This window comes from Hydra viridissima, unplaced genomic scaffold, assembly GCF_058129835.1.
Source record: "Hydra viridissima isolate aposymbiotic clone 2 unplaced genomic scaffold, HvirCarnegie_v1 scaffold_1, whole genome shotgun sequence".
Lineage (NCBI taxonomy): Eukaryota > Metazoa > Cnidaria > Hydrozoa > Anthoathecata > Hydridae > Hydra > Hydra viridissima.
The window spans coordinates 32,808,088-32,834,063 of record NW_028324300.1 but is presented as its reverse complement, the minus strand read 5'-3'; the positions used below and the strand labels follow the sequence as shown (position 1 = coordinate 32,834,063).

Genomic DNA, 25,976 nt, shown 5'->3' with positions numbered 1-25,976 from the left:
AAGCTTTTTTCTAACTTTTTATCAATAGGTCTTAATGTATAGGTCTAATCTCGTTAAAATTTTATTTGAAAAATGTAAAAAAGTGGTTTTTCTACTTTGTGTGCACTAAAATAACCTCAAACATTAATGTTTCTTTCATGTTTAATGGATGCATTGCATGTTTAGGGGTTGAATTTTTCCCCAACTAGTTTCCAACAGTGAGATCGACCATTATAAAACTAGACGAAAGGAGACTCGTTGCTCCAAATAGCTTTAGCCCATTGTTCACATGTCCAATCTTTGTTCTCAATGCACCACTTTGATCTTTTTTTGCGATTGATTTCACTAAAAAATGGTTTTTTAATTGCTTTTCAGAAAAATTTTTTTGAAGTTTTAGGCTTTCTCCTTAATCTTATAAATCTTTTAATTTTACCATTTTTTTTTTATTTTTCACTTATCTACTAATAGTTAAGTTTTGCCGTTTAAAACGGTTTCAAATGCTTCTATAAGACTCTCCTTGGTCAGCAATTTCAATAATTCATCCCTTTTTTATATCCGTTAGTTGTTTTCTAAAATATTAAATGCCTCCATAATATTCCGTATTTTTAAAGATTTTATTTATATAAATGTTAGTGTATATATAAACATATCTCTTCTGTCCTGAATTTTTCACAGCCACATTTTTTTTTGTTTTTTTTTTTTTGCACCCCACTATGATTCACTAAAAATTTATTTACAAAGTTGGTAAAATCTATAGAGAAATACTTTTTCAAAAAATTTTCTATCAAAAATTTTTGACTTTTTTTGTCCTTAAGAACTTAAAAAAAGCAAAATCCATTGAGACTTTTAATTTCCACGAAAAAATTTTGAACCAACAAAAAAAATTACAATTTAGTTGAAGAATCTTAGAACTCTTGTCTAACGAGTGATAAATAAAAATTGGGACTTTGAAATAACAAGAACCCCCTTAAATTCACAGATAAAAAAACATGTAATAGAAGATAAATGGATTTAAAATGCTTTATTTATTTACTACATCAATATTTTTCAATATTCATCATTCATGCGACTATTATTGAGTTGGCCCGTGTTGATTGAGAAAAGCTATATAAAATATTAGAATCCAGTTTTCCAAGGCAATAGTTTATCCTGTTACCTATTTTTAGCAAGTTTACAGGGCTTCAAATATTTCATTCTGTAACTGAGGATTTATAATATGACGAAGGAAAATGAAAAAAACTATTATCATAAGTCTCGCATTATTGGTTGATTTTATTCTTGCTTGAAGTCCACTTTTGATTTCTAAAAAGTTCGTGATTTTATGCTATTGAAAACAAAAGTTTGAATATATTGAGGTAAATTTTGCGAAGCGAGGTAAATTTTGTAAGTGAAATCCTTAATTAAAAAGAAATTTTTTTTTTTCAATAAAAAAAAAAAGTTACAAACTTTTCAATCAAATTTTTCATAGCATTTTTTAAACAGTTGTGAGAAAGTTAAAAACCAAAAAATTGGTGTTTTTCTTTGTTAAATAACTCTAAAAACATGTAAAAAAAATTGTCTCATAATGTTATGATATTTCTCTCGCAATTAAGTGACATAAAAACAAGTTTTATATTCGAAAAAAAAATTTTTTAATTTATTTAGTTTTTTGTGAACCGAAAAATATTTTTAGCTGAAATTTTCAGACTTCTTTTTAGAACAAATTTTCATTCGATAAAAATAGAATAAGTCAGTGCATGCTATTTCATAGAGCTCTGAAAGTTATGTTTCACTTTTCCCATAAATTTCGGCGATTTGGCGCGCAATTATACTAATATTACAGAATAATAAAAGCATATCAAAACTAACGATTGAAATAAAATATTCAGTGAAATACTCAGTCAATCGGTGCAGAGAATAAAATATACTTCAAACTAAATAGTTTCTCGTTTTCTGATTATAAAACTTTTACGACCTTTTTTATCCTCCCATTGCCTTTCAATAAACACATAACTTCGTGTTCGAAGACTTGAACATTGTTTTATGTGCAGCCAACTGTGGTTCGCATTATGACAGTATTTCAGAAATATACGCAAATAATATTCTAAAAAAAACTGGTCACATACAAGCAAAAATTGGTAAAACTGTTCCGAACTTTCATGATACTCTAAAGTTGCTTCAAAAAAAGCATGTGACACAATGTGACTCAATTGCTTTAAAAATGTACTTTTAAAATGCTTCTTGTTTTCTTGTTGTTTTCAATCTTTTCTCGAGGTAAACAGCAAATTATATAAACTTATAGAATACTTTCATTTCAAAATATTGGCGTTGTAATTGAGTCTTACGTTAAAGTACGATTAAAACTGATTGTCTTTTGCTCAGGTGAGGTGATTTTGGCAGAGCTTGTGAGTAAAGATGAATGCGGAATAAATATCGATGAAGATAAAGCAGGTGACATTTATGATTTTATAAATACAATTAGTGTTGTTACATTATGATAAACCACTGCTAACACAATTAAATCTTGATGAATAGAATTTGTGGAAACAAATGATGTCATTTCATTTACGCATCTTTTTAGAAAGACAAAGATACTAAAAGGACTTTTTTTGCAAACCTTAATTTTCTAATATTTATGTTAAGATATAATATATCTTAAAATATCGGGAAAATATCAGAAGTTACTTTCGATTCAATACCTTGTAAGTAAACGTCCGAATTATAATTTAAAAGAGAAATTGATCAAAATGAAGCTAGTGGTGACTATAAAACACATTTGGAAGAGCGTTAGTTTCATCTATACAATGAGACAATAAAACGATTGGATTGATCAAGGAAAGATTCTTTTGTTGAAAAAACTTTTGTTGCGTTCCTCTACATAGAAATATCACTTTTGAATATTACTCATGGAATTTTTTTTTGAAATCTGACTTAAGTAAGCAATCGGGTGGTGCTATGCAACATAGTGGTTATCCACCTTAGAATTGTTTCGAGATAAATCGCGTTGAATTTTAGCGCTTTTAAGAAAATAACGGATTGCATTTCTTGATATAATAAAGTATTTACCAAGAATACCCGGTAAAAGACCTGAGAAAACATTTTATTTGACGAGATCCCAAAAAAAAAGCTCCTTTTTTAATGTGTTAAATAAATAAAACTGCCGGTTGACTCATTTTTTTGATTGAGTGTTAATTCTGGATTAATGTTTAACAAAAAACTAAATATACCCAATAAATTCGTTTAAATTTAAAATAATTTTTTTATGTTCACCATAACCATTCTGTGGAGCTGCACATAACATTAGTAGTTTATTCTTCATTATATTTATAAATAATATGTGCAAAAATATTTTTTGCATTTTAAGTTTTAAACTTAACACTTCACAAAAATGTATGATGAGGAAATGTAAATGTACAACTTCTGGAATACTTTTTTGAAATGGGGGATGATAGAGAGAGAGAGAATAAAAAAGAAACTTTCAAATAAACAAAAAAAGACATTTCATCTTTGAAGGTATTTTTTGTTTAAACTTCTAGAAAGACAACTAGTATTTGGGCACTCCGTTAAGACCAAAGAATTAAAATTTCATAATTGGTGCAAATATCTGAAACATATGAAACTATTTTCTCTTAACTTGGACAGCTGTCCAGAAAAACTTAAATTAAATATTTCTTTAAACTTTCGATATCTTGAGTGAAAGTTTTGAAAAACAAAGAGCTGAATGCGAAACAACAAAACTATAGACGAAGCCATATTTCTATTTTGATCAAAGGATTAGAAAAAAATGGATGTTAATTCAGTTAAAGATGAAGATTATGCTAACAGGATAAGGGGGCAGAAGAAAGAGAAGAACATTTACAAAAATTAAAAGAAAATGAAAAGCAAAAACTAAAAGATATAAAAGGTTCTAGAATTTGAAAATTCAGTTTTGAGTAATGTAATGATGAAGAATTTTGCATCTAAACTTGAATATGAGAGATATATGAAAATGAATTTAAAAACAAAAGTTGGATAATTTTGTAAATAATGATAAAACGTTCTTTTGTATTGAAGATTGACAGAAAATGTTTAAAACTTTCTTATATTTAAAGCCAAAAAATTCTTCTAAATTCAATTTTCAAATCAAAAAGTTCAATTCAAAACTCAAATCAAATCAAGATCGATTCCAGCCATAAGATTTATGACTGTTGTTCGTCCACATTTATTTCTAAACTGCTCTGTTTTTAAAGCTTTTCACCTAAATAGTATTTCATTGTCAAAGTCTTCAAAAAAAAAAAAAACATGGAAGAGATTTCAAAAGAAATTAAGTGTTAACCAAACTTAGTTAACCAAAATTAGTTAACCAAACTTAGTTAATTAAATTATTGAAGAGCTAAATTTCGTGAAATATTGTGAGAGAGTTGCAATAGGTGTGTCTTCTCCAGATGAAGATAAATTAGAAGGTTATTTATTAGGCGTTCTGCAAAGTTAAATCTTCAAAAAGTGTTGATTAGGCCGAACATGTCTTTGATTTACTGAAAAACTACAATTGTAAAAATCAGGTCATTAGAATCTGCTATTAAACATCAGTTACCAGTACAGGTAAACATAATGGAGCAGTACAGATTATGTATGATATTTTGAAGAATCCAATAAAAAAAAGAATTCATAATTAAATGTTGAAAAAATAATACTTGAGATTATGAAACTTTATTTGCACAAATGAGCTCTGTTAATTGTCGTAGCAAAATTATAAGCTGCCACACAGCATGGTTAAAATTTAAAATTCGATCCATTAATAGAAGGGGACGAAAACGTAAAAAAACCCAATTTTGAACAACATGACCTTTTAATTTATCCCCTTAAGATATTAATAGTGCTGGACAATCTGCCCTGTCATCACCACGGAAAGAAAATTTTCTAATTGCACCATTAATATGTAAATAAGTAAAGCAACCATTCTTGACTAGTTTTTTTATTGCTAAAGCTAAATCATATTGATTGACACCTTCAAACAAATTATGTGCAATACAAGCTGGTAAACCTGGTGCACAAACATGATAGGAATCTAAATTATTAAATATAGAGTCTCTTGTTACACCAAAAACAAACCGATCTTCGGGTTTTGCCTTTAATTGTTAGAATAGAACTTTTATCATGCTCAACAGAACGAATGTCAGCTGTATAAGGTAATGTTTGAAGCTCATTGCTTTTCATGAGACAAAACCTGAAAATATGGCCTTCTTTTGAATTGAATCCAAGTGAATATCCACCTAAAAAATGACTACCTAAATTATCTCCCAAAATGGCAACAACACCAGCTTTATACTGCTTTATAAAAATTTGAATTCCATCAACTTCAAGACTTTTTAACTCTCTTATTAATTCTTTAAAAATTGTAACTTGAGAGAAAGACTTCAAATTTTTGTCCCAACATAACTGCACAAGATAAATAATATTCAAGACAGTTCTTATATGAGGTGGCAAATTCGCAACAATCATGTATGCGGGTGAAATTTGATGTTTATTTCTTCCGGAACCAAGGTGATTAACTATTTCAAAACTATCTTGATATAAAATCAGGTGTAATGAATTTGGATGCTTCAGAAAAAAAGAGTTGTTTAAAAATGCTTCTCCATGAAAATAATCTGAATATACACAAGAACTTGAATTGATATTGGCCTGTTGAGAGATTAAAGAAACAAAATTTGAGTTTTGAAAAATTCTTTTCAATGTTTCTTTTATTGGAACATAATATGCGTAGCATTCAAAACTATGTTGATTTCTTCCTAAAGAAACTTCTACAGGTCCAACCAGGGCCTTTCAGAGGTTTGAAGAGGCCCCAGCCAGTTAAAAATCGGAGGCCCCAAAAGAAAAATTTGCGCAAAAGTGACACAAGATAATGCAAAGCCATTTAAGTCTTCAGATAGATCAGGACCAGATAAATGTCTAACTTTAAGACTAAATGCAATAAATTAGACAGACCGTCACACACAGATGTGGCGCTTTTTGTACGTTTTATCAAGCCAACTAGCCAAGAGACGCGCTTGTCTACTAAAAACGTATTTTTAGGGAGGCCTGGGAATTAAGAAGGTACGACGTATGAGTGGAATGTTACACTGTTACTTTATTGTGAATGTTACAGTTCAGGTTTCACAAATGAATGATTCATGCATGAATAATTATTAATTGTTTTTTTTTATTTGGTTTTTTTCGATATGTAATTATTTGCAAATCACTATAAATGAATAGTTAAATTAATGTCTCATTTTGAAAATGAAATCTAAAGAAATTCACTAAAAGTAACTAAAGCAGAATGAATTATTTTTAATTAATTTTTACAAACGCTTTTCTTGCTTTTTGTTCTGAAAATGCAGCAATTATATTTGAAAAATCTAGTTTTCGTGCAATATCGAAAGTTATATTCAACATAACAAGTCCATTCAACCGTTCCTGCCCCATAGTTGAACGATGATAATTTTTTATCTGCTTTAAAACATTAAATGTGCTTTTGCCCGAAGCCGTCGATGCAGGCAAGCTGATAAAAATTCGTAATGCAATTGTAATGTTTGGAAAGACACCTGAAAGACCAAGTCCAAGTATTTCTTCCAGCAATTTTTTTGGTGTGCAGTCTAGTTTAAAATTAGCACCATAGATTCTTTTAAGAAATAAAACCTCATTTTCAAGTCCTTGTGAGATTTCTTTGTCATATTTGTGCTGAAAATGTTGAGCAGCCAATACAAGATCTTCGTCACTCAAATTTTTAAACTGCCAGAGAAATTCAAAAAGTTTACAAATTCCTTGTAACGACTGAAATCGTCGCGTGAGGCCAGATTGAATTGAGTCAATGATGACGAAATATACATTGATTTTGAAATACAACTCAGCATCATCTTCACTTGGAAAATGACGATTAGTTAAAACTCACATGAAACACCAATATTTCTTGCAACAAATTTTGACTCATTTAAAATCTTATCAAACTGTTCACGCAACCTTTGAATGTCATTACATAGATTTTCAATGTTATCCTTTTCAATATCAAGAGTGGCTTGGCGTGCTTCGATGATTAGATTTGTCTGATGAATCATTGTGAGTAGCTTCATCCAGATAGACGACATCAAAATGCAATCAAATTTGGAAATATACTTTTGAATAGCATTGAGTTCCATTTTAGCCTGGGCTGTTAAATGTAGCACCCCAAGTTCATTTAAAGCACTTCTTACTGAGTTCAAATGTTGTGCAACTGGTTTAACACCATCAATCCGTGCTGACCATCTTGTTTTGGACATTCCATGCAACGAAACAGGAAGATGTTGTTTTAAAATTTCCCACCTTTGAGGACTGCTACTGAATAAATTGTACTTTTGCTGAATTGTTCCAAAATACGTTACTGCTTCTTTGTATGATTCAATGCAATCGACACCAACTAAATTTAATGAGTGATTTCCGCAGCTAGAAAACATACAGCTTGGATTTTGTTGTATCAAAACCGCTTGCATCCCGTTATACTTTCCAGCCATATTAGCACCGTTGTCGTAAGCTTGACCAATGCAGGCTTCGAAATCCACCTTCAAAGTTTTCAATATTTCTAGTGTTCGAGCAGCGATTTCTCTTCCAGTTTTTTTTTGAAAAATTGTCAAATAAAATAAATCTTTCTTCAACGGAAAAGTTTGAACTATCTAAAATTTTAACATAACGAATAACCAGAGTAGTTTGCTCCTTGTAGGAGCAATCTGGAGTAGCATCAACTATTATTGAAAAATATTTTGCTTTCACAATTTCGTGGAGGATTGCTGTTTGAACATGTGAACCACAAACATCAATAAATTCGTTCTGAATTTGTGTTGAAAGATAATGAGCTTGCATTCGCTGCTTACACTGTTGTGATTCTCGAACATGTTTAACATGCTCAGCTAAAAGTGGGTCATATTTGCTAAGAAGCTCAATAATACCTAAAAAGTTTCCATTCGCTCGATCACCTATTCGTTGGTTAGAACCAAAAAGAACTAATCCACGTTCAGAAAGAAAAATAATAACATCTAGAATACGTTGGAATAATTTTTTCCAATTTTCAGTTTCAGTCTTGAGTTCTGATAAAAGTAAATTATCCACTGAAGTTTCACATAATGCTGCTCTACTAGCAGATTTCCATACAGCATAGTTTTCTTTATGGTAAATTGAACTTTTGTGCGACGGAATACGATCTTTCAATCTTCTCCAACCTCTACTGATGCCCCATCCGGCAGAACCAATGAAAAATGACACATTTGCAGCATTTTTGCTCAAAAGGAAACATGGTGCACAATACAAAGATTTTTTTTCAACACTCCAGCACAACCAGTCTCTTTTGCATGTTTCTCCATTTGTAAGAGTTTTGTTTAAGAAACGAAAAGGAAATGCATGATGATTAGAGTCTTTAACGATATTATTTGGAATTTCAAAGCAAGTAATCTTAAGAAAAGAATTCACTTGACAAGAATTGTTCTTGTTGATAATCCCAATGTCAATAAAATTGAACGGATTACCTTGATGAATCGGATTAGTTATCTCTGTTTCCATATCTCGAATTTTATTTTCACCTGCATTTTCCTGTAATGAGATTTCGGTTTCAACCCGTTCCTGGTTTATAATATTTAAATTTCCTGCTGGTTGTTGGTCCAAAATTGGGTCTTCTGCAATTGGAACAACTATATTTTCAATGTTACCATTGTCACTCACACTTTTAGTTTGGTTTGCTTGTTCAATTTGAACTGTGTTTTGTGATTTTTTTAAAAACGAATATATTTTCTTTGAGTTGGTGCATGCTTCTTCGGCCAATTCTTTTCTCCGCCGCCTTTTATTTGCACCACTATCAAATTTTTTGCAATTGGAAAATATAATAAATTTATACATCAATCGAACTTATACAAATTTATAAAACGAATTATGTTTAAAAATTAAAAAATATTTACCAGAACAAAAAAGTATTACTATTCTCAAAGTTAAAAAATGTAACGTACAAAACGCAATTTACAAAAGCGCAATATATCAATTTTATACAAAATGATAAGAAACAGTTCAAAACAAATTGATTTAATCTTGTTTGATGAAGTACAACTAAAATATATAAGAAAAAATGAAGCTACTAAAAAGCAGAACAAAAAGTCATATTTTAAAAACTCGTACGAGTTAAAAGTAATTGAATTGTATCAATTTGATCAAGCGCGCCCAACGGAGGGTTAATTGCATCATTACATGACGTAATCTTTATCATGTCGAATTTAGGTTTGGAAATGTGTAATTATAAAAAAGAAATTAATTTATTATTTTAAGTTAACCTAAAGTTAAATTGTTTAGAATAATTAGATTAAAATAATTACTTTGATATTTATTTTCGTGTTTAACAAATGTGTTTTGAAATTGTGAGGTCCCAACAAAATCGGAGGCCCAGGCCATATGGCCTATGTGGCTTCCCCTCTGATAGGGCCTGGGTCCAACAAAATTCATATTTTTTCTATGGTATTCTTTTCTGATATACGCTGATCTCAAATAAGCCTTTGTCTTTTGAAAATCCAATTACAAATGGATCTTTCATTTTTACTGCTTGAATAATATTATGTACATCTTTTTTAGGAATGAAATTTGACAATTTCATGATTAATATTTTTTCAGTTTGATATTGACTTAACGTGTTCAGATTTAACATTTCAGTCACAATAAACTGAACTGTTGTTAATGGAATATGATATTGGCATTGCAATTTTAATAAAAATAAACCAATGTTATGAATCATGTCATTATTAAATTCATTTGCGTCAATATTTTCATCAATATTTAAATGATCATGAGTAATTTCTGAAAATGAAATATTTATTTGATTTTGCTCAAACGTCATCTTGTGGATTTGATGATACCTGGATAAATGAGCAGTGAATGAAGACATAACTTTGTAACAGCGAGCGCATTCTTCATATGGGCATTTAACAGAAAACTTATTTTTAATATCACTACTAGACATTTTTTCACTTTTCATTTTATACAAGAGGTTTGAAACGAAAATAATGTTGTTTGGATGGCCCTGAAGACCAAATGCATAGCCATTTGTCTGGGTCGAACCATTTTTTGGTAAACTAGAGGTACCGGTTTTCCCACTTTTGTAATAAAACTAAGCGATGTTGTTAAGGTATATGAGTGTATAATTGACAAAAAACAAACTAAACAGGATTATAAGTCAGCCAGCAGAAGTCAGCCGTCATTCTCTCATCGGCGCACCCATGGTAGCGATGCTCAATAGTTGAAATCGTTTGGGGGAAACGTTCTCCATTCTCGTCTGTAATGTTTCTCTCAAAGGGCTTGGGGAAAATGTCCAAATGGCTATGCAAAAAGTGAATCTTTGGGGACATGTGCACATTCATTTCTTTGAAGGCTGATAACAGTTCTGAGATGATGTCTTTATAGCCGTCCAACCGGTGCTTGTCTGAATAAATGAGTACAAAGAAGAAACTTTCAGATACTTACCCAGAAAGTTCTCCACACAGTTTTTCAAAGCTTTTCATGCTCTGAGCTCAATCGGGGACAAGGAATCAATAAACTGTTGGCTTTTCAAAAGTTTTTGAGTGTCTGGTCCAACGAATACTCCTTCCTTAACTTTTGCAAGTGGCAGTTTTGGAAAGGTCTCCTTTATGATTTTCATCGGTTCGCCGTCAGAGTGTAAGGCCTTAACAAAACTCTTAAACAGGCCAAGCTTTATGTGCAATGGAGGTGTAATAACTTTGTCAGACTGAAAAAGTGGCTCATTGCAAAAATTGTGAACACCAAGGGTCGCATTGCCTCGTGCTGGCCACTCATTCTTGATGTAATGCTCATGTTTAGCGCGGCTATCCCACAAACATATGAAGCATGTGTATTTCACGTAACCTCCTTGCATACCTGTCAGCAGACCTACAACTTTCAGATCCGATCAAACTCTCCACTGAAATGTGTCATAACGAACAAGCTGGAAAATAGATTTCATAGTTTCATAAGAATCTTTTGCTGTAATTGAGTAAGCAGTCGGGATGGCTGGATATGAGTTCTCATTATGCAAAAGGACCGCCTTTACACTTCTTGTGCTGCCATCGATAAACAACCACCAGTCATTCTCCACTTGTGTATAGATACCCATCTTCATCAACAAACCAGGAATATCACAGCAAAATTTAAAGTTATTGTCTTCACTTCTCTTAAAAAAATGGCACGAAAGCTGCGTCTCTTGTCTCATAAACAGACGTTCTCGTTTCCTTTGCAAGGACACCGAATTCTCTTAGCATTGAACCAGCAAAACACGCAATCTGTTTGGACAGGCCAAGTCTCCTAACAAACAAGTCCAGCTGTCTCTGGCTGATAGACTTCGGCTCGTCGTTAGGCAGCCAATCATCATCTTCATCGCTCTTCTTCATGTTCTGCACATCATGATCATCACTCAAAACAACATCGAGAAGATCAGAAGAAAACACAGGAGGCTCTTCTCCCTCATCATATGCTCTCAGTCTTATCGCTGATGGTAAGTCAGGGTAAATTATGCTGTTAGCTGTCCTTCTGGAAAATTACGCCGTGTGTAATGGAACGATCATCTCCTTTAAACATAAACCTCCCGCAGCACTTCCGTCTCTGAGACATTCCAAATAATCTGAAATAGCAAAAATAGTTATAACATAGTAAGAATTATAATTCATCAAAACTGAAACTTAAAATTTGCTCAAGCGAATTAAATGGAGAGTGAAGAATTAGATAAAATTGCCAAAAATAAATTGGTTCATTACAACAGTTACAATTATCATCATTTTCACAAATTTGTTTTTCAGCTTAAGTAATAATAATGTTAAGTGATAATACATGATAATTTTTTTAACATCAAGTCAAATAAAGGTATTTGTCTTATGCATTCATTAGAGTAAAAGCATCATAGAAATTATAACCATCGACTATTCTTAGTATAAAGTATATGAAAAATGGAGAAATAAAAATTTCCATTTTATAAAAAAATTTTTCAACCTAGACTATCAAATATTTAATTATAAAATATCAGCTCAAAATATTTTCTTTCATCATTTATTAAGAACTAAATGTTTTCGTTACAGTTTTTCTTGTATAAAAATTCATGTCTGGTAGTGTATGTAGTTTTAAATGATAAGTTCATTAAAAGGAAGTTCAACTTGGCAAGTCACAACTGAACATATTCCTATCTTTTCTATATTAACAAGGTTATTGATTTTGTAATATTGTTAACATCATGGATTCAATGTATATGTGTAGTAAAAGCTCTGAAAGTATTAAATGATTTTTTGCATCCAATAGTTCCGCATGGAATCTTATATGCACAACTGTGTACACTGTAATGTTGTGTATAATACTGCAAAGAAGTAGACTTAAACTGACATAAACTGCACAAAAGCATAATGACATATACAAATTATAATAATATTATTCTGAAAATAGAAAAATTTTTGAAAACAAATCAGAAATATTATTTGCTAATGTTATTTTAATATAGAAATGTTTTACATTAGTTATTTTTTATTTTCATAAAACAACATAAAAAATTATTTAAAAAAATTTGAAAAAATATCTCTCAAACTATATTTTATATAGTATATATATAATATAGTCTATGTATAATCTCCTTCTCTGTATTATAGAGAGATATAATATATATTCCATGGTATACATGCCATATATATATATATATATATATATATATATATATATATATATATATATATTAGGGTGATCCAAAAAAACCTTTTTTTTACTTTTTGTTATTCCTAAGGTCTAAATGTGTTCATTTATGAAAGAAAACATTGTACCAAAAAAATCAGCCAAATCGGTTAATATTTAGAGGTCGCGCTGGGGCGATCTTTATACCCCTCTAAAATTGGAATTTTCAAAAGTTCAGTAAAATATTGACCTTCGTTTTCTGTGCACATTTCGGTTATTTACCGTTCGATTTTAACTACGTCTTTAGAGTCGGCATACGACTCATTGTTTTTCCAATTTGAAGGATCTTCTTCAAGAAAGGAAATGTCAATATTTAAGAAATTAAAAAATGAAAGTGATTTACACGTTAAAAGTCCTCAAGGGATTTACTCCTTACATTTGTAATATCTGCTAATTTCTTTGATGGCCTATTATTGTCTACGCATTGACGCTGAAGGGCAGTTATCATTTTTCTTTTAACTTCAATCTCTACATCATCACTAAAAAAGGCCAAAGATATAAGTTCTTCACTTAAATACCATAGATGCCACTTCATTGCCTTGGTTGCAGCGGTCGCTATATTTTCATTCATTTCACGATATTCCTCAATATTTTTTAGAAAATCTAAATCATTAAATGGGGCCGAGGTACTGAGTGGTGCAGTAAACCACTGTCGAACATATATTAACGCAGCAAACATGCTAATATCTCTTACTGCGTTTAATTCATGTTGCACCATTTTAAACTGATCTCTAAATAACCATACTTTAATTGAATAAATAAGTTTTGCCATCCACCGAGCATGATGGAAGGCTCCAGGTGCTTTAAATCTTATTCCACTAGGAGATTGCTCTCCTAAATATATTAGACATAATTCAAGAAGTTCTTTATAATTATCTCGTGGTTATGAGTCTTGCAAACATTTTTTTAAGAAATTAATTATAGACGATTTTTTTTCAATCGAGACGTTTGAAAGATATCTTTCAACTTCTTCATCTTGCACTGTTGGGCTAAAATCATCTTTCTTGATAATTTTCCAGGCTTGTTTAAATCGTTTGAAAATAGCAACATCTGGTCCGGACGTTGTTGGAAAATAAATTTTGAACACAGATCCTGCAACAATTTCAGTAATGTGATGACGACAAACTAAATTCAATAATTCTTTTCCTAATTTTTCTTCAAGTAAATTACAAGCACCTTTCTCAGATCCTGTATTGCTAGCTGTGGTATCAAACGACATGCCACAGAGATTGTTAATAAGATTCGAAGCGTCCCATTCATGGAGGGAGGCTACAACTGCAGCAGCAATGGCTTCTCCTTTTAAATCAGAAAGTTTTGGCACTCCCAGAAGTTTTTCAAAACCACGCCCTGTTACTAAAACTGACAAACGCTCAACATTTCCACTTCCATCGATGTCTGCCATCATTTTTCCATCCCAATGAACTACGAGAGGTACATCCGGTTTGAAATTTTCTTTCGTTTCATTGTAATGAGTTTCACGATAATCAGTTCTTGCCCTATGAAAAGTAGTAACAGATATAGAGAACTCTTCAATGGGAGCTCCTAAACTTTGCATTGTAGCTGCTATAGTTCGCATTGCCACACGATTGCTTACTTTTCCTCTATCTAAGGAAGCGACAACTTCAGGGGTAATAATTTTTTTTATAGAACGCTTCCTTTTCAGACCGGAGCTTTCTGCAACATCATCTTTTCCTTTCAAAACTACGGTATCATCATGATCGCTACTAGCAGAACTTGAAGGCGAAGTTGAATTCTCAAGAACAACTACTTCTTCAGAGCGTTGTTTCCTTAACGCTTCTTTTTGCAAACGTTTATCCAAACTTATCTCTCTGCAAACTTTATTTTCTTCTTTCTCTGCATCATCTTTATCAATGGAACCCAAGACCATGTTTCTATCATCTCGTTGATCTATGAGGAAATCGCGATCTTCAGCAATTTTTATCAAATCAAAAACATTAGTTGGCGCAATATCAAAAAGTTTCACAATTCTCTTTTCAAAGTCTGTTACTTTGCTTCTAGCAACAGCTGATTTCTTATTTCTGTCTTTTAATAGATCCGTATATTCTTTATGAAATTTTTCAAGCCTTGTAACTGCATTATCCTTTCGAATTGTAGTGATTTTAGCTTTTTCCCAAATTTCACAAGTTGATTTGATAACTACCGAACTTTCATGTATACTCAATCCTTTCACCTCATGGTGGAAGAAAAAACATTTTAATACTTCCAAAATCGTTGAAAGCTTAAGATGGGAAAGCATTGATATTGGTTGACCAAGTAACCATTTTGCTGTAGAACTGCGTGTTGACTTTGCGACTGCAGCCATTTTAAAATTTCTTTAATACAGTGTATGAATGAAAATATTTTTTGTTGTCACCTATATTTCCAAACAAAATTAGTTTCGTTGAAACTCGCAATTATATCACTTTCTTAAAATACTGTAATTAATATTATTAGTCAAGCAAAATAGATAAACTATTGTAATTTTATTTCAGGAATCACAACGCTCTCGATAAAGTCTCGAACTGAACTAAACCATATAATAAACCAATATAATAAAATATAATGAAATTTGGCTTAGTTTGCAATTTATTTTGCCGCTTAAATATGCATTTAAAAAGGAAATGTTGTTTAACAAAAATTATTATGCGTAATAAGAGCTTTATTTTCGTTTTTATTTTATTAAAATCGAACGGTAAATAACTGAAATGTGCACAGAAAACGAAGGTCAATATTTTACTGAACTTTTGAAAATTCCAATTTTAGAGGGGTATAAAGATCGCCCCAGCGCGACCTCTAAATATTAACCAATTTGGCTGATTTTTTTGGTACAATGTTTTCTTTCATAAATGAACACATTTAGACCTTAGGAATAACAAAAAGTAAAAAAAAGGTTTTTTTGGATCACCCTAATATATATATATATATATATATATATATATATATATATATATATATATATATATATATATATATATATATATATATATATGGCATGTATACCATGCAATATATATTATAATATATATTGCATGGTATACTGCAATATATTGCAATATATATATATATATATATATAATATATATGAAGGGCTTATTGTGAAACGAGGTCAAGCCACACTTTTTTCAAAAATAAGTTATTGTCATTTTTATAATCATAAATAGTATACGCAATAGCCAAAAAGATCTTAAGGCATAATTCTTAAAATTGGAGCTATGATTATAAAATTATCTTACTGCAAAATGTGTTAATTAGGATATTTTGAGGTTATACAATTACTTGCCATACAAAATGGCGCAGAAACATCAACACGTTAAAACAGTTTCTGCTGATTTAATAAAAAATATCAGTGATAATAGTGCTACAAGTAGTGATTTTGATGATAGTGATGCTGATAAAGACTATGTCCCTGATGAAATTGAAAATATAGCTTCAAATCAATAGGTAAACATTTATTTTTATTTTGTGGTTTGTTATTATGTTCCACTTAATATTATAATACAAGCAAAATAGTTCAATATTGTGGCTTGTTATATTGTTGTATATTTATTTTAGAGTAACACCCCAAACAAATCTGTTGATGTTACAGACTCTGTTGAATATCCTAAATTAACAGCCTACAAGAGAGTTAGAGTCGAAACACCGGAACCTAATCCTAAGAGTCGCAGGAGACAAAAAAATGAAAGCACTTATTTAAGAATAAAAAGAAAAACACGACGAAATCTGGGTCACGAACATTTTAGTGATAAAACAAAAAAGTTAGTTCCGGCTAGAACTTTAGGATCACCTTGTGGCTGTAAAAATAAATGTAGGGAAAAATTAGGGGGTTCTGAAATAAAAATTTTTGAAGAATTTTGGAATTAAGGGTTATGGGATTTACTGAACAGTTATCTATTTGGATGCGTAAATATCGTTCAGAAGAAAAGGTTTTACAGACATAAACAAAAAAAAATGAGTCTAGTAGAAATTAAAACGCAAATTATTTTATTAACGTTAATGGCCAGAGCATTAAAGTATGTAAAAATGAATTCTTAAATGTTCATGGATTGCAACAACTAAAAAGCAGATTGAACAACATTGTTTAAAAAAAGATAAAAGGGATCTCCATTCCAAAGACAGATAAAAGAGGAAAACATGCTACAACCCAATAAAGTGAGTGAAGAAAAAAAAGCAGGAGTTAGAAACCATATAAATTTAATTCCAAAATATCATTATAATAGAACTGAAAATTTACGCAAAGAATACTTGAACTGCGATATGACCATATCAAGTCTTTATTCGGATTATTATCTTCCCTGGTGTATACAACAAAATACTATACCAGTTTTAGAGCATACTTATAGAAAAATTTTTTGTTCAGAATACAATATTGGTTTTAAATTACCAAAATCGGACACCTGCAAAACTTGTGATCAACTCAATATTAAAATAGAGCCAGAAAGAATAGTTGCCAACGATCAAGAGTTGATTCAATTACAAAATGAACTTAGACTCCATAATGCAAAGGCTATACAAGAAAAGCTTAAATTGGAAACGGCAGTTTCAAAAAACAACAATAGAAAATTAGTAATAACTTTCGATTTACAACAGGCTTTGCCACTTCCGAAATTAACAACTGGTCATGCATTTTATTGTAGAAAAATATAGATTTATAATTTAAGCATACATGATTGCACAGCGGGAAAGGGTCACATGTTTCTATGGACAGAAAATATAGCAAGAAAAGGAAGTGATGAATAGCATCCATTCTTTTAAAGTATTTAAGCAAAATAACTGAAGAAGATGATTTAATAATCTTTACTGATAATTGTCCCGGACAAAACAAAAATTGACTACTGATAGCTCTCTGCTTACAGTTGGTAAAAGAGAAAAAATTTAAAAGTATAACTCACAATTTTCTTATAAGTGGCCATACTCATCTTCCTTCGGTATAGAGACTTTGCTCTTGTAGAAAAACGTCATAGAAAATATGCACCACAAATTTATTCTCCAAGAGAATGGCACGATATTATTAGCAAAGCAAACAAAAAAACACCGTTTGAAGTAACAGATTTTTAAAATTTTGCCCCTATTCTTGCAAATATTAAAAGAACTACACATGTAAACGATGGTAAAAGATTAGATTTCGGTAACGCAGTTTCCTATCATTTTAATGCAGAAAATACTAAGGTTTTCTATATCAAACATGACTGGAGAGACTGAAGAAAACTGTGGCTTGTAACACTATTTTCGCAATAGTGTTACAAGCCACAGTTTTTTTCAATAAAATTTATTTTTTCCATATCACTTTGCATTTTTATTTATTTTTTTTGTCCAATATATAATATCCATTAGTATTTTTATGATGTATAAATTTGAGAGAATAATAGGTAAGCACTGATTTTATAGATCTAAATAAAACTTAAAAGTCATTTTTCTCGTATATTTGTTTTTGTGGCTTGTCATTGTTTCACAAAAAGCCCTTCATATATATATATACTTATAGTTAAAGAAAAGAGCAGTTTATTAGTTTTTCCTGGTGAACCTTCGGAAGGAGAAACTAAGAGCTGAATAAAAAAATTTTTTTTTACTATAATAAAAATAATAATAATAATAATAATAACAATAATAATAATAATAATAATAATAATAATAATAACAATAATAACAATAACAATAATAATAATAACAATAATAATAACAACAATAACAATAATAACAATAACAATAATAATAATAACAATAATAATAACAACAATAACAATAATAACAATAATAATAATAATAATAACAATAATAATAATAATAATAATAATAATAATAATAATAATAATAATAATAATAATAATAATAATAATAATAATAATAATAATAATAATAATAATAATAATAATAATAATAATAATAATAATAATAATAATAATAATAATAATAATAATAATAATAATAATAATAATAATAATAATAATAATAATAATAATAATAATAATAATAATGATAATAATAATAATAATAATAATAATAATAATAATAATAATAATAATAATAATAATAATAATAATAATATTAATAATGATAATAATAATAATAATAATAATAATAATAATAATAATAATAATAATAATAATAATAATAATAATAATAATAATGATAATAATAATAATAATAATAATAATAATAATAATAATAATAATAATAATAATAATAATAATAATAATAATAATAATAATAATGATAATAATAATAATGATAATGATAATAATAATAGTAATAATAATAATAATAATAGTAATAATAATAATAATAATAATAATATTAATAATGATAATAATAATAATAATAATAATAATAATAATAATAATAATAATAATAATAATAATAATAATAATAATAATAATAATAATAATGATAATAATAATAAAAATAATAATAATAATAGTAATAATAATAATAATAATAGTAATAATAATAATAATAATAATAATAATAATAATAATAATAATAATAATAATAATAATAAAAATACTATATCAAGCAGTAATTATAAAGAACTTTTTTTTTCTCTAATCATTTATTTGGTAAAAAACCTTCAAAAAAATTAAAAAGTTTGTCTTTATGCTTTTGAATTACCTGGTTAAGAATTCGAAACAAAAAGAAGGGGATAAAAACACTTGCACATAAAATAATTGTTCAAGAAAAACTTTATAGGTTAAAGCTAAGAAAAAATACTAGTTTATTAAAATAACTGAGAAACAGTTTCAAGTTTTTGTATTTTATTAATATACTTTAATACAGCGGAGAAAATAGAATTAGCCTCACCATTATTTTTTGTAATAATTTAACAAAAAACGCAGTGAAACAATTATGAAATCTACTTTATTTTTTATTACTTCTACTTCAACTAAAAAGTTTATAAATTGGTATGTTTAATTAATTACAAATGGAAAAAAAAATTAAAAGTATTCAATTTGTGGAGAAAATTGAATTAGCCTCATTAACGTTATATACAAAAAAATAAAGAAAATATTTTGTTTTTACGCTCATTTAGTATTTAGTATTGCTTCCTGAACTTTTAACGACTTCAAATATGCGGTTTGATGTACTAGTCACAAGATTTCGGATAGTTTCTATTGATATTTTACTCATTCATAAACCTTTCTAGAAAGTATTCCCCATAGATTTTCAATTGGGTTAAGATCTGGACTACGTGCGTGCCATTCCATTACGTGAATATTTTTTTCTCTGAACCAAGCTTTTGTAAGCTTTGAATTATGGATAGCAGCATTATCTTGTTGGAAAGTGAATTTTTCACCCATCAAATCCTCACCATTTTCAAGTAAACTTATTTCTAATAAGTCAATGAGTCCTGTGAATTCATTTTTGTTGAAATCCATGCCAGTGGAAGTTTTTCAGCAAAGGAAAAAGCACCCCAAACCATAACATTTCCACCCCCAAAGTTACGACTCATCCGAGTTTCTTTCTCTTTTCGAAGATCGTGCCAATAATATTGATAGCCATCAGGACCATCTAGATTGAACTTTTTTTCATCATTAAAGAGAACTTGATGCCACTCTTCTTGGCAAGACATGTGTTCTTTCGCAAATTGTAATCTAACTTTTTTATAACGAGCAGTAAGCTTTGGTTTTGGTTTACGCTTTTTCCAAACTGTGTTTGGATCTTCATGTAAGATTTGTCTCACACGTTGAACAGATACAGGTAATTGTAAATCAGCACGAACTTGAGATGCAATCATGTGCTGAGCAGCAGCACTACGTACAAATACTCGTTTAGTACGATTATTAATTTTACGTTTGCCACCACTTCCCTTATAAGCTCCATAATTAACGCCAATCTTGAAGTATTTATTAACCACTTTTGGAGATCTTTTAATTTTCTTTGCAATTTCCCGATTAGATGAGCCTGTATCTTTGTATGCTTTGATTACTGCTAATTCATCATTCGTTAAGCGCTTACCACGTCCCATTTTAAATTAAGGTATCAAAAACCAAATGTTAAAAACTTTATGAGCACTGATTTCACAGTCTTTGTTTAACTTACAAATAATAATAAAAAACTAAGTCACAAACGCGTATCACCAGATCAAAATATACAAGTAAACTGAAAATAATTATTGATGAGGCTAATTCTATTTGTTACCGCAAATATCAAGTATTATACATTTTATGGTTTTATCAAATGTACCGCAATTTAATTATGCTATATTATAATCTAAAAAGTTGTTGTTTGTAACAATAACTATATGTGTGTGGATACAAAAGATGTACCGCACAAACTTGTTTACAGATTTACAAAATATTTGATCAGTACATGGTGAGGCTAATTCTATTTTCTCCGCTGTATTTAGTTAGTCCTCCTTTTGCTTTAATTACATTTAACAAGCGTTTCGGCATCGATTCTACCAGACATTTGATTTGATTATTGTCAATATTAGATCATGATTTAACAACAGCTTTCTTTAAATCTTCTTTTTTCGTAAATGCTCTATTACCTATTTTTTTTATCTAATAAAGTGCATAAATGCTCTATTGGATTTAAATCTGGGCTCTGTGAAGGCCATTCTAAAACATTTATACCATTTTCATCAAAAAAAGTTTTAGTTTTTTTAGCAGTATGTTTTGGATCATTGTCTTGTTGAAACAAAAAACTGTTTCCTAACCTAAGACTTTTAGCAACTCAAATTAAATGCTTCACCCCTCTTTCGCCAAACTCTCTGTGCACCATCAGATTTTTAAAAATTAAACTTGGATTCATCAGACCAAAGTACTTTTTTCCAAAATGATGCTGGCATTAAATAATACTTTTTTGCAAAATTCATTCTTCTCTTCATATGATTTTTGTTAAAAACGGTTTTTTCCGAGCTATACATCCACTAAACCCTGCTTTATGAATGCGATTTCTAATTGATGTTAGTGAAATTGTGTTTCCTGTTAAACTTTTTAGATGATTTGCTATATTTTTTGCACTTTCAAACCGATTTTTTTTAATGATTCTTAAAATTTCTCTATCATCTCGTGAGGTTGTCTTCAGCTTTCGCTCTCGTCCAGTTCGAATTTCAAACGTTTCATATTGTTTGTATTTATTTACAATGGCTGCAACTGTTGTAAATAGAATATTTGTAAGTTGTTCAACTTTTCTATAAGTATTTCCTTGTTTAACCAAGTCTACAACAAGTTTTCGTTGAGTAGTATTTAAATACTTACCTTTGGGTGCCATAATGTTCGATGAACAGAGTTTTTAATGACCTTTATTTATCAAAAATGTAAATAATTGTTGAAAATAATATTCTAGAAATATAAATTCAATAATAAAATTGATATTTTATAATTTAAAAAAACCATAAACATTCATAACAAATAATAAAACAGTTTTGTACAATTAATTGTTGTGCATGCAAATTGATACGTCTGTAAGTAAAAAATCAAAAATTGTATAGCAAACACATTTTCTTATATTTTTACTGATTAATTATAAATAAGAAATAGCCATAATAAATTTAAAAAAAATTGGTTCAGTTATTTTCATTATTAATCAAGATTAAAGCAAGTTTTAGCAAAATAAAATGCAAAAATTACTTTGTACAATTAAATTCTGTTCAACTGTATATATAAATATTTATATAAAATAATATATAATATTATTATATTTTATAAAAAATTATATTACAAATATCATATCTATAGTGAAATCCAACTTTTGATAAAAGCATTACAAGTTTTTCAGTAAATAATCGAAGAAGATACAATTGTCAACTTTTATAAATATTTCTATTTCTATTTAAAGCTAAATGTGTACCCAAAAATAAGTTTGAAAAATCATCACTTATGGCGGTTTAACATGCTGTATATAACTGCAGTTATTAATACAACGGAAACTTCCGTTTTAAAAATTTAGCCGCAGATACGGAAAGTTTCCGTATATAATGTATCCGCACATCCCATACATGGATATACGTATACTTTCCGTGCAAGTAACAGAATATTTTTCCGTTTTTTAACGGAAATTTTTAACTGCTAAAACAAATTGGTTTACTATGTGTAAAGAAGTAATTAAAAGAGGAAAGTATATTTGATTTGGGAAACCGAAAATTTTGAGTTGATTTTGTACTTTATAATTTTGTCAAAACATCTTTGTACAAAAGCATGTGGAAGGTAAATAATTTCCATAAAAAATTCGGCAGATGCCAAAAAAGACGGTTTTTAATTGTTACGAAAATAGCTTCAAGAAAATCAAACGTGCCTTACAAATAATGACGAAACCTACTGCAAACTCGTTTCACACTCCCAACCCAGCAATTTTATATAATCCCAAAAGAAACAAATCCTGACGTTTTGATAAAAGCAATTAAAATCAAGAAGATTGGTAAGAAGGTTATGGTTTTGCAAGCCATCTATTTGTGTGATTTCAAAACTCAGCTATTTTTTACGAACGGAAATATGAATTTCGAACTATGAAAAGTTTTCCATGAATGTTTAAAAAAAAGACTTAAAGAAAAAGATTAAAAAAAAAAACACTTCTGCCTAGAATCCGAAAAGTGTAATGGAAAGGTATCAAAAAAAAGACTCGGTTTTGTCCCAAAAAACATGAATCCAGCGACATGTGCGACAACTTTTTCCGATTAAAATAACTTTAAACAATTATGAAATTCGAACAGCGTAAGAAGGGAAAAACTGCGGTGGACATCAACTAAATCCGCTAAATGCTGGGGTGTGACATCAAGAAATCTTACAAAAGCTGTCGTCCAAGAGGACGTCTTCTTTTAATTGAGAAAATTTTGTGATCAACCTAAAGATGAATTTTTTCTAAATGCTTTACTGCATTTCAAGATATCTTTGCTTTGAAGCAATAAACGAATTATTGATTTCAATAATGATGTGGTTCTTAATAAATTTCAAAAATCCCATGGGTCATTATTCCGGATAGTCACTTGTTATGAAACTGAAAGTCTTTTATCCGAGAATCCGAGAAAAACTGATTTCAAAACCTTTCCTAATGATAGAAAGGGGAAGCGGTTGAGAGATGCTTTAGGAGATCACACTAGAATAGTTCAAGTTATCGGCCCTGAATTTAGATTTTAAAACCTTTTGCAAAATGTTTTCAATTTGTTAAAGTTAATATTTTAAAGAGATTGCATCAAAAACTTTAAGTTTTTTTTTTATTTTGGATAAGTTTAATTTTTTTTTAGTTTTGCTGTCATCGCATAATCAGTACAGAAAAATTCATAACGTTTCGTTCGTGCAGTGGGATGAAAGACTAGCAGAAAGTGCCCTGGAGTGGGCTTACAACCTTTCTAAATACGGACTCATGAAGTTCTCTCCACAGACATTAGATTACAGCGAAAACATTTTTAAAAGTGAAATCTACGATCAATTTACTTTGTTAAACGTCGTCAATCACTGGTAAAATGTTTAGACAGTTTAGTTCGATAACCTGTTATTTTTTATATTTCTGGTGACAGAAAAATCCAAGCAACTAATGTATTACAAAGTGCCACCACTATTAAAACATAAACGGCCACTCAACATTTTGACGTCTTTGCTTTTCTTTCCGTTTTTAAAATAAAAGAAAAAGAAATATGTTTCTGAAGATAAATGCAGTTTGAATATTTTGTCGTTACAAGTTAAATACAGCTTAAAAAACTCTGTGTTATTACTTGATAGGTATAACACTGGTGAGAACAACACTAATCGTGCAAATGCTCACGTGAAGGCTAGCGCTTTCACTCAGATAGTTGGGGATGATGTAAAATATGTAGGATGTGGAACCTGTCGTAATAACACAAAGCAGCTCATTTTTGTGGTTTGTAGATACCGTCCAAATGCAAATGTTGGTGATTATTCTCAACACGTTCGCCCATCATTTGAAAATGAGGTAAACCAGGTAAGCGTGTTATTGAGTCTTATTACTAATTTTAGCCTCTTATTATAAACAAATAAAATTGTCAAATAGTAAATGAGAATTTCTCTCTTGCAGCAGAAATCAAACGTTTTTGTTAAAAGCGAGTGTAAAAATCTTGTTGAAAAAGCTGAAAACGGTAAATAAATGCATTTTAAATATTCTATCATTGTTGCCCTAGCAATTAATGTTAATATCACTATAGCCACAACCACTAAAGCCATAATTATCATCATAATTTCTAGAGACCGCCGATTCGTTACTGTTTGTCGGTTCACGGATTGTGCACCGAATTATCTATGCTAAACGGTTCAAATTACTTACGGATTGATTTGATCCAAAAAAAAATGTATCGGAAAAAAATTCGTTAAAATTTTTTCGGATTGCATTTCGAAAAATTTTTTTCGAATTGGAATTCGAACCGATATTTTTTTACGGATTTACACGGGTTTAGAATAAAAAATTCTTTTGAAATAAGATTCATTTTTATTTATTTATAATACTCAAATATACAACGAAACGAAATGATTTCCTTGTTAAGAAATAAAAAAAAGTCAAAATCACACTGAAAGTTAATCATTTTCTAAATTCATTTCCTGGACACACAATGTCTTGAATTTTACTGAGTTGCTTAGTTTTTTCTTTCATATATACCAACATCTCACTCATGTAGTTTAAGGCCAGTCTCCATAAATATCGGGTTTGTTTCGTTTATCTGAGGGTGACGTAAAATTGTACCGTTCAGATCCCGCGGGATTTTTCAAACGTTAATAATAAAGCGGTGACTGAAAAAAGTCCGACAAGAAAACTTTCTAATTTTTTTAGTATATATCATGAGTTCATAACATGTTATGAATTAGACCTTCCAACTCTCACGGTTTTACCGTGAGACTCACGGTTTTATAACAAACCTCACGGTCTCACCTATGATCCAAAATTCTCACGGTAAATTTTAAAAATTTTCCGAAGAACTTTTTTTTTCAATTTACTCTTAACATTTTACCTTAAAATAATAACAATATATGAAGGGCTCAGCGGAAAAGTTGTCTAAGCCACAATTACTTCATTTTTAGTAAACTGTAAAAGACTTTAAGGATCTTTTTAAAAATAACAGGAAAAAGTACCATTATACAAGGGCTCAAGTTCAACATTGATAGTGGTAGATGGCCGTCCACGATTTCGCTTTTTACGTCCAGCAACATGAATGTTACACTTTCTAAATGTGTTTACTTCATTTGAAATGAGCGTGGTGATCCTTTTTCCAATTTTATCCAGCATGTCTTTAGCCATGAAACTTTTTCGCCATTTGTTAATTTTTTTCTATTGGTTATCCCACTCTCCAATGATTTTGTACTGAGAAATTCATGGGTCTCCATTTTTCTTACAATAAATATTGGGGCCCTCTTCTTTGC

The 25,976-nt window shown here is 29.6% G+C and overlaps 1 protein-coding gene across 4 annotated transcripts in view; it reads left to right on the top strand.

Annotated features, from left to right (window-relative positions):
• The first annotated feature begins 2,052 nt into the window (after positions 1–2,052).
• LOC149894598 (uncharacterized) overlaps positions 2,053–25,976 on the top strand; it is a 36,427-nt gene continuing 12,503 nt past the window's right edge. For 2 of the 4 annotated variants that reach the window (XM_090088183.1, XM_090088165.1), the window contains exons 1-5: positions 2,053–2,232; positions 2,341–2,409; positions 23,855–24,068; positions 24,330–24,549; positions 24,643–24,703. In XM_090088183.1, coding sequence (XP_089944309.1) covers positions 2,193–2,232; positions 2,341–2,409; positions 23,855–24,068; positions 24,330–24,549; positions 24,643–24,703 — 604 coding nt within the window. In that variant the 5' untranslated portion in view covers positions 2,053–2,192. The remainder of the gene's footprint in view (positions 2,233–2,340; positions 2,410–23,854; positions 24,069–24,329; positions 24,550–24,642; positions 24,704–25,976) is intronic. The other 2 variants (XM_090088172.1, XM_090088178.1) reach the window with 2 other exon arrangements.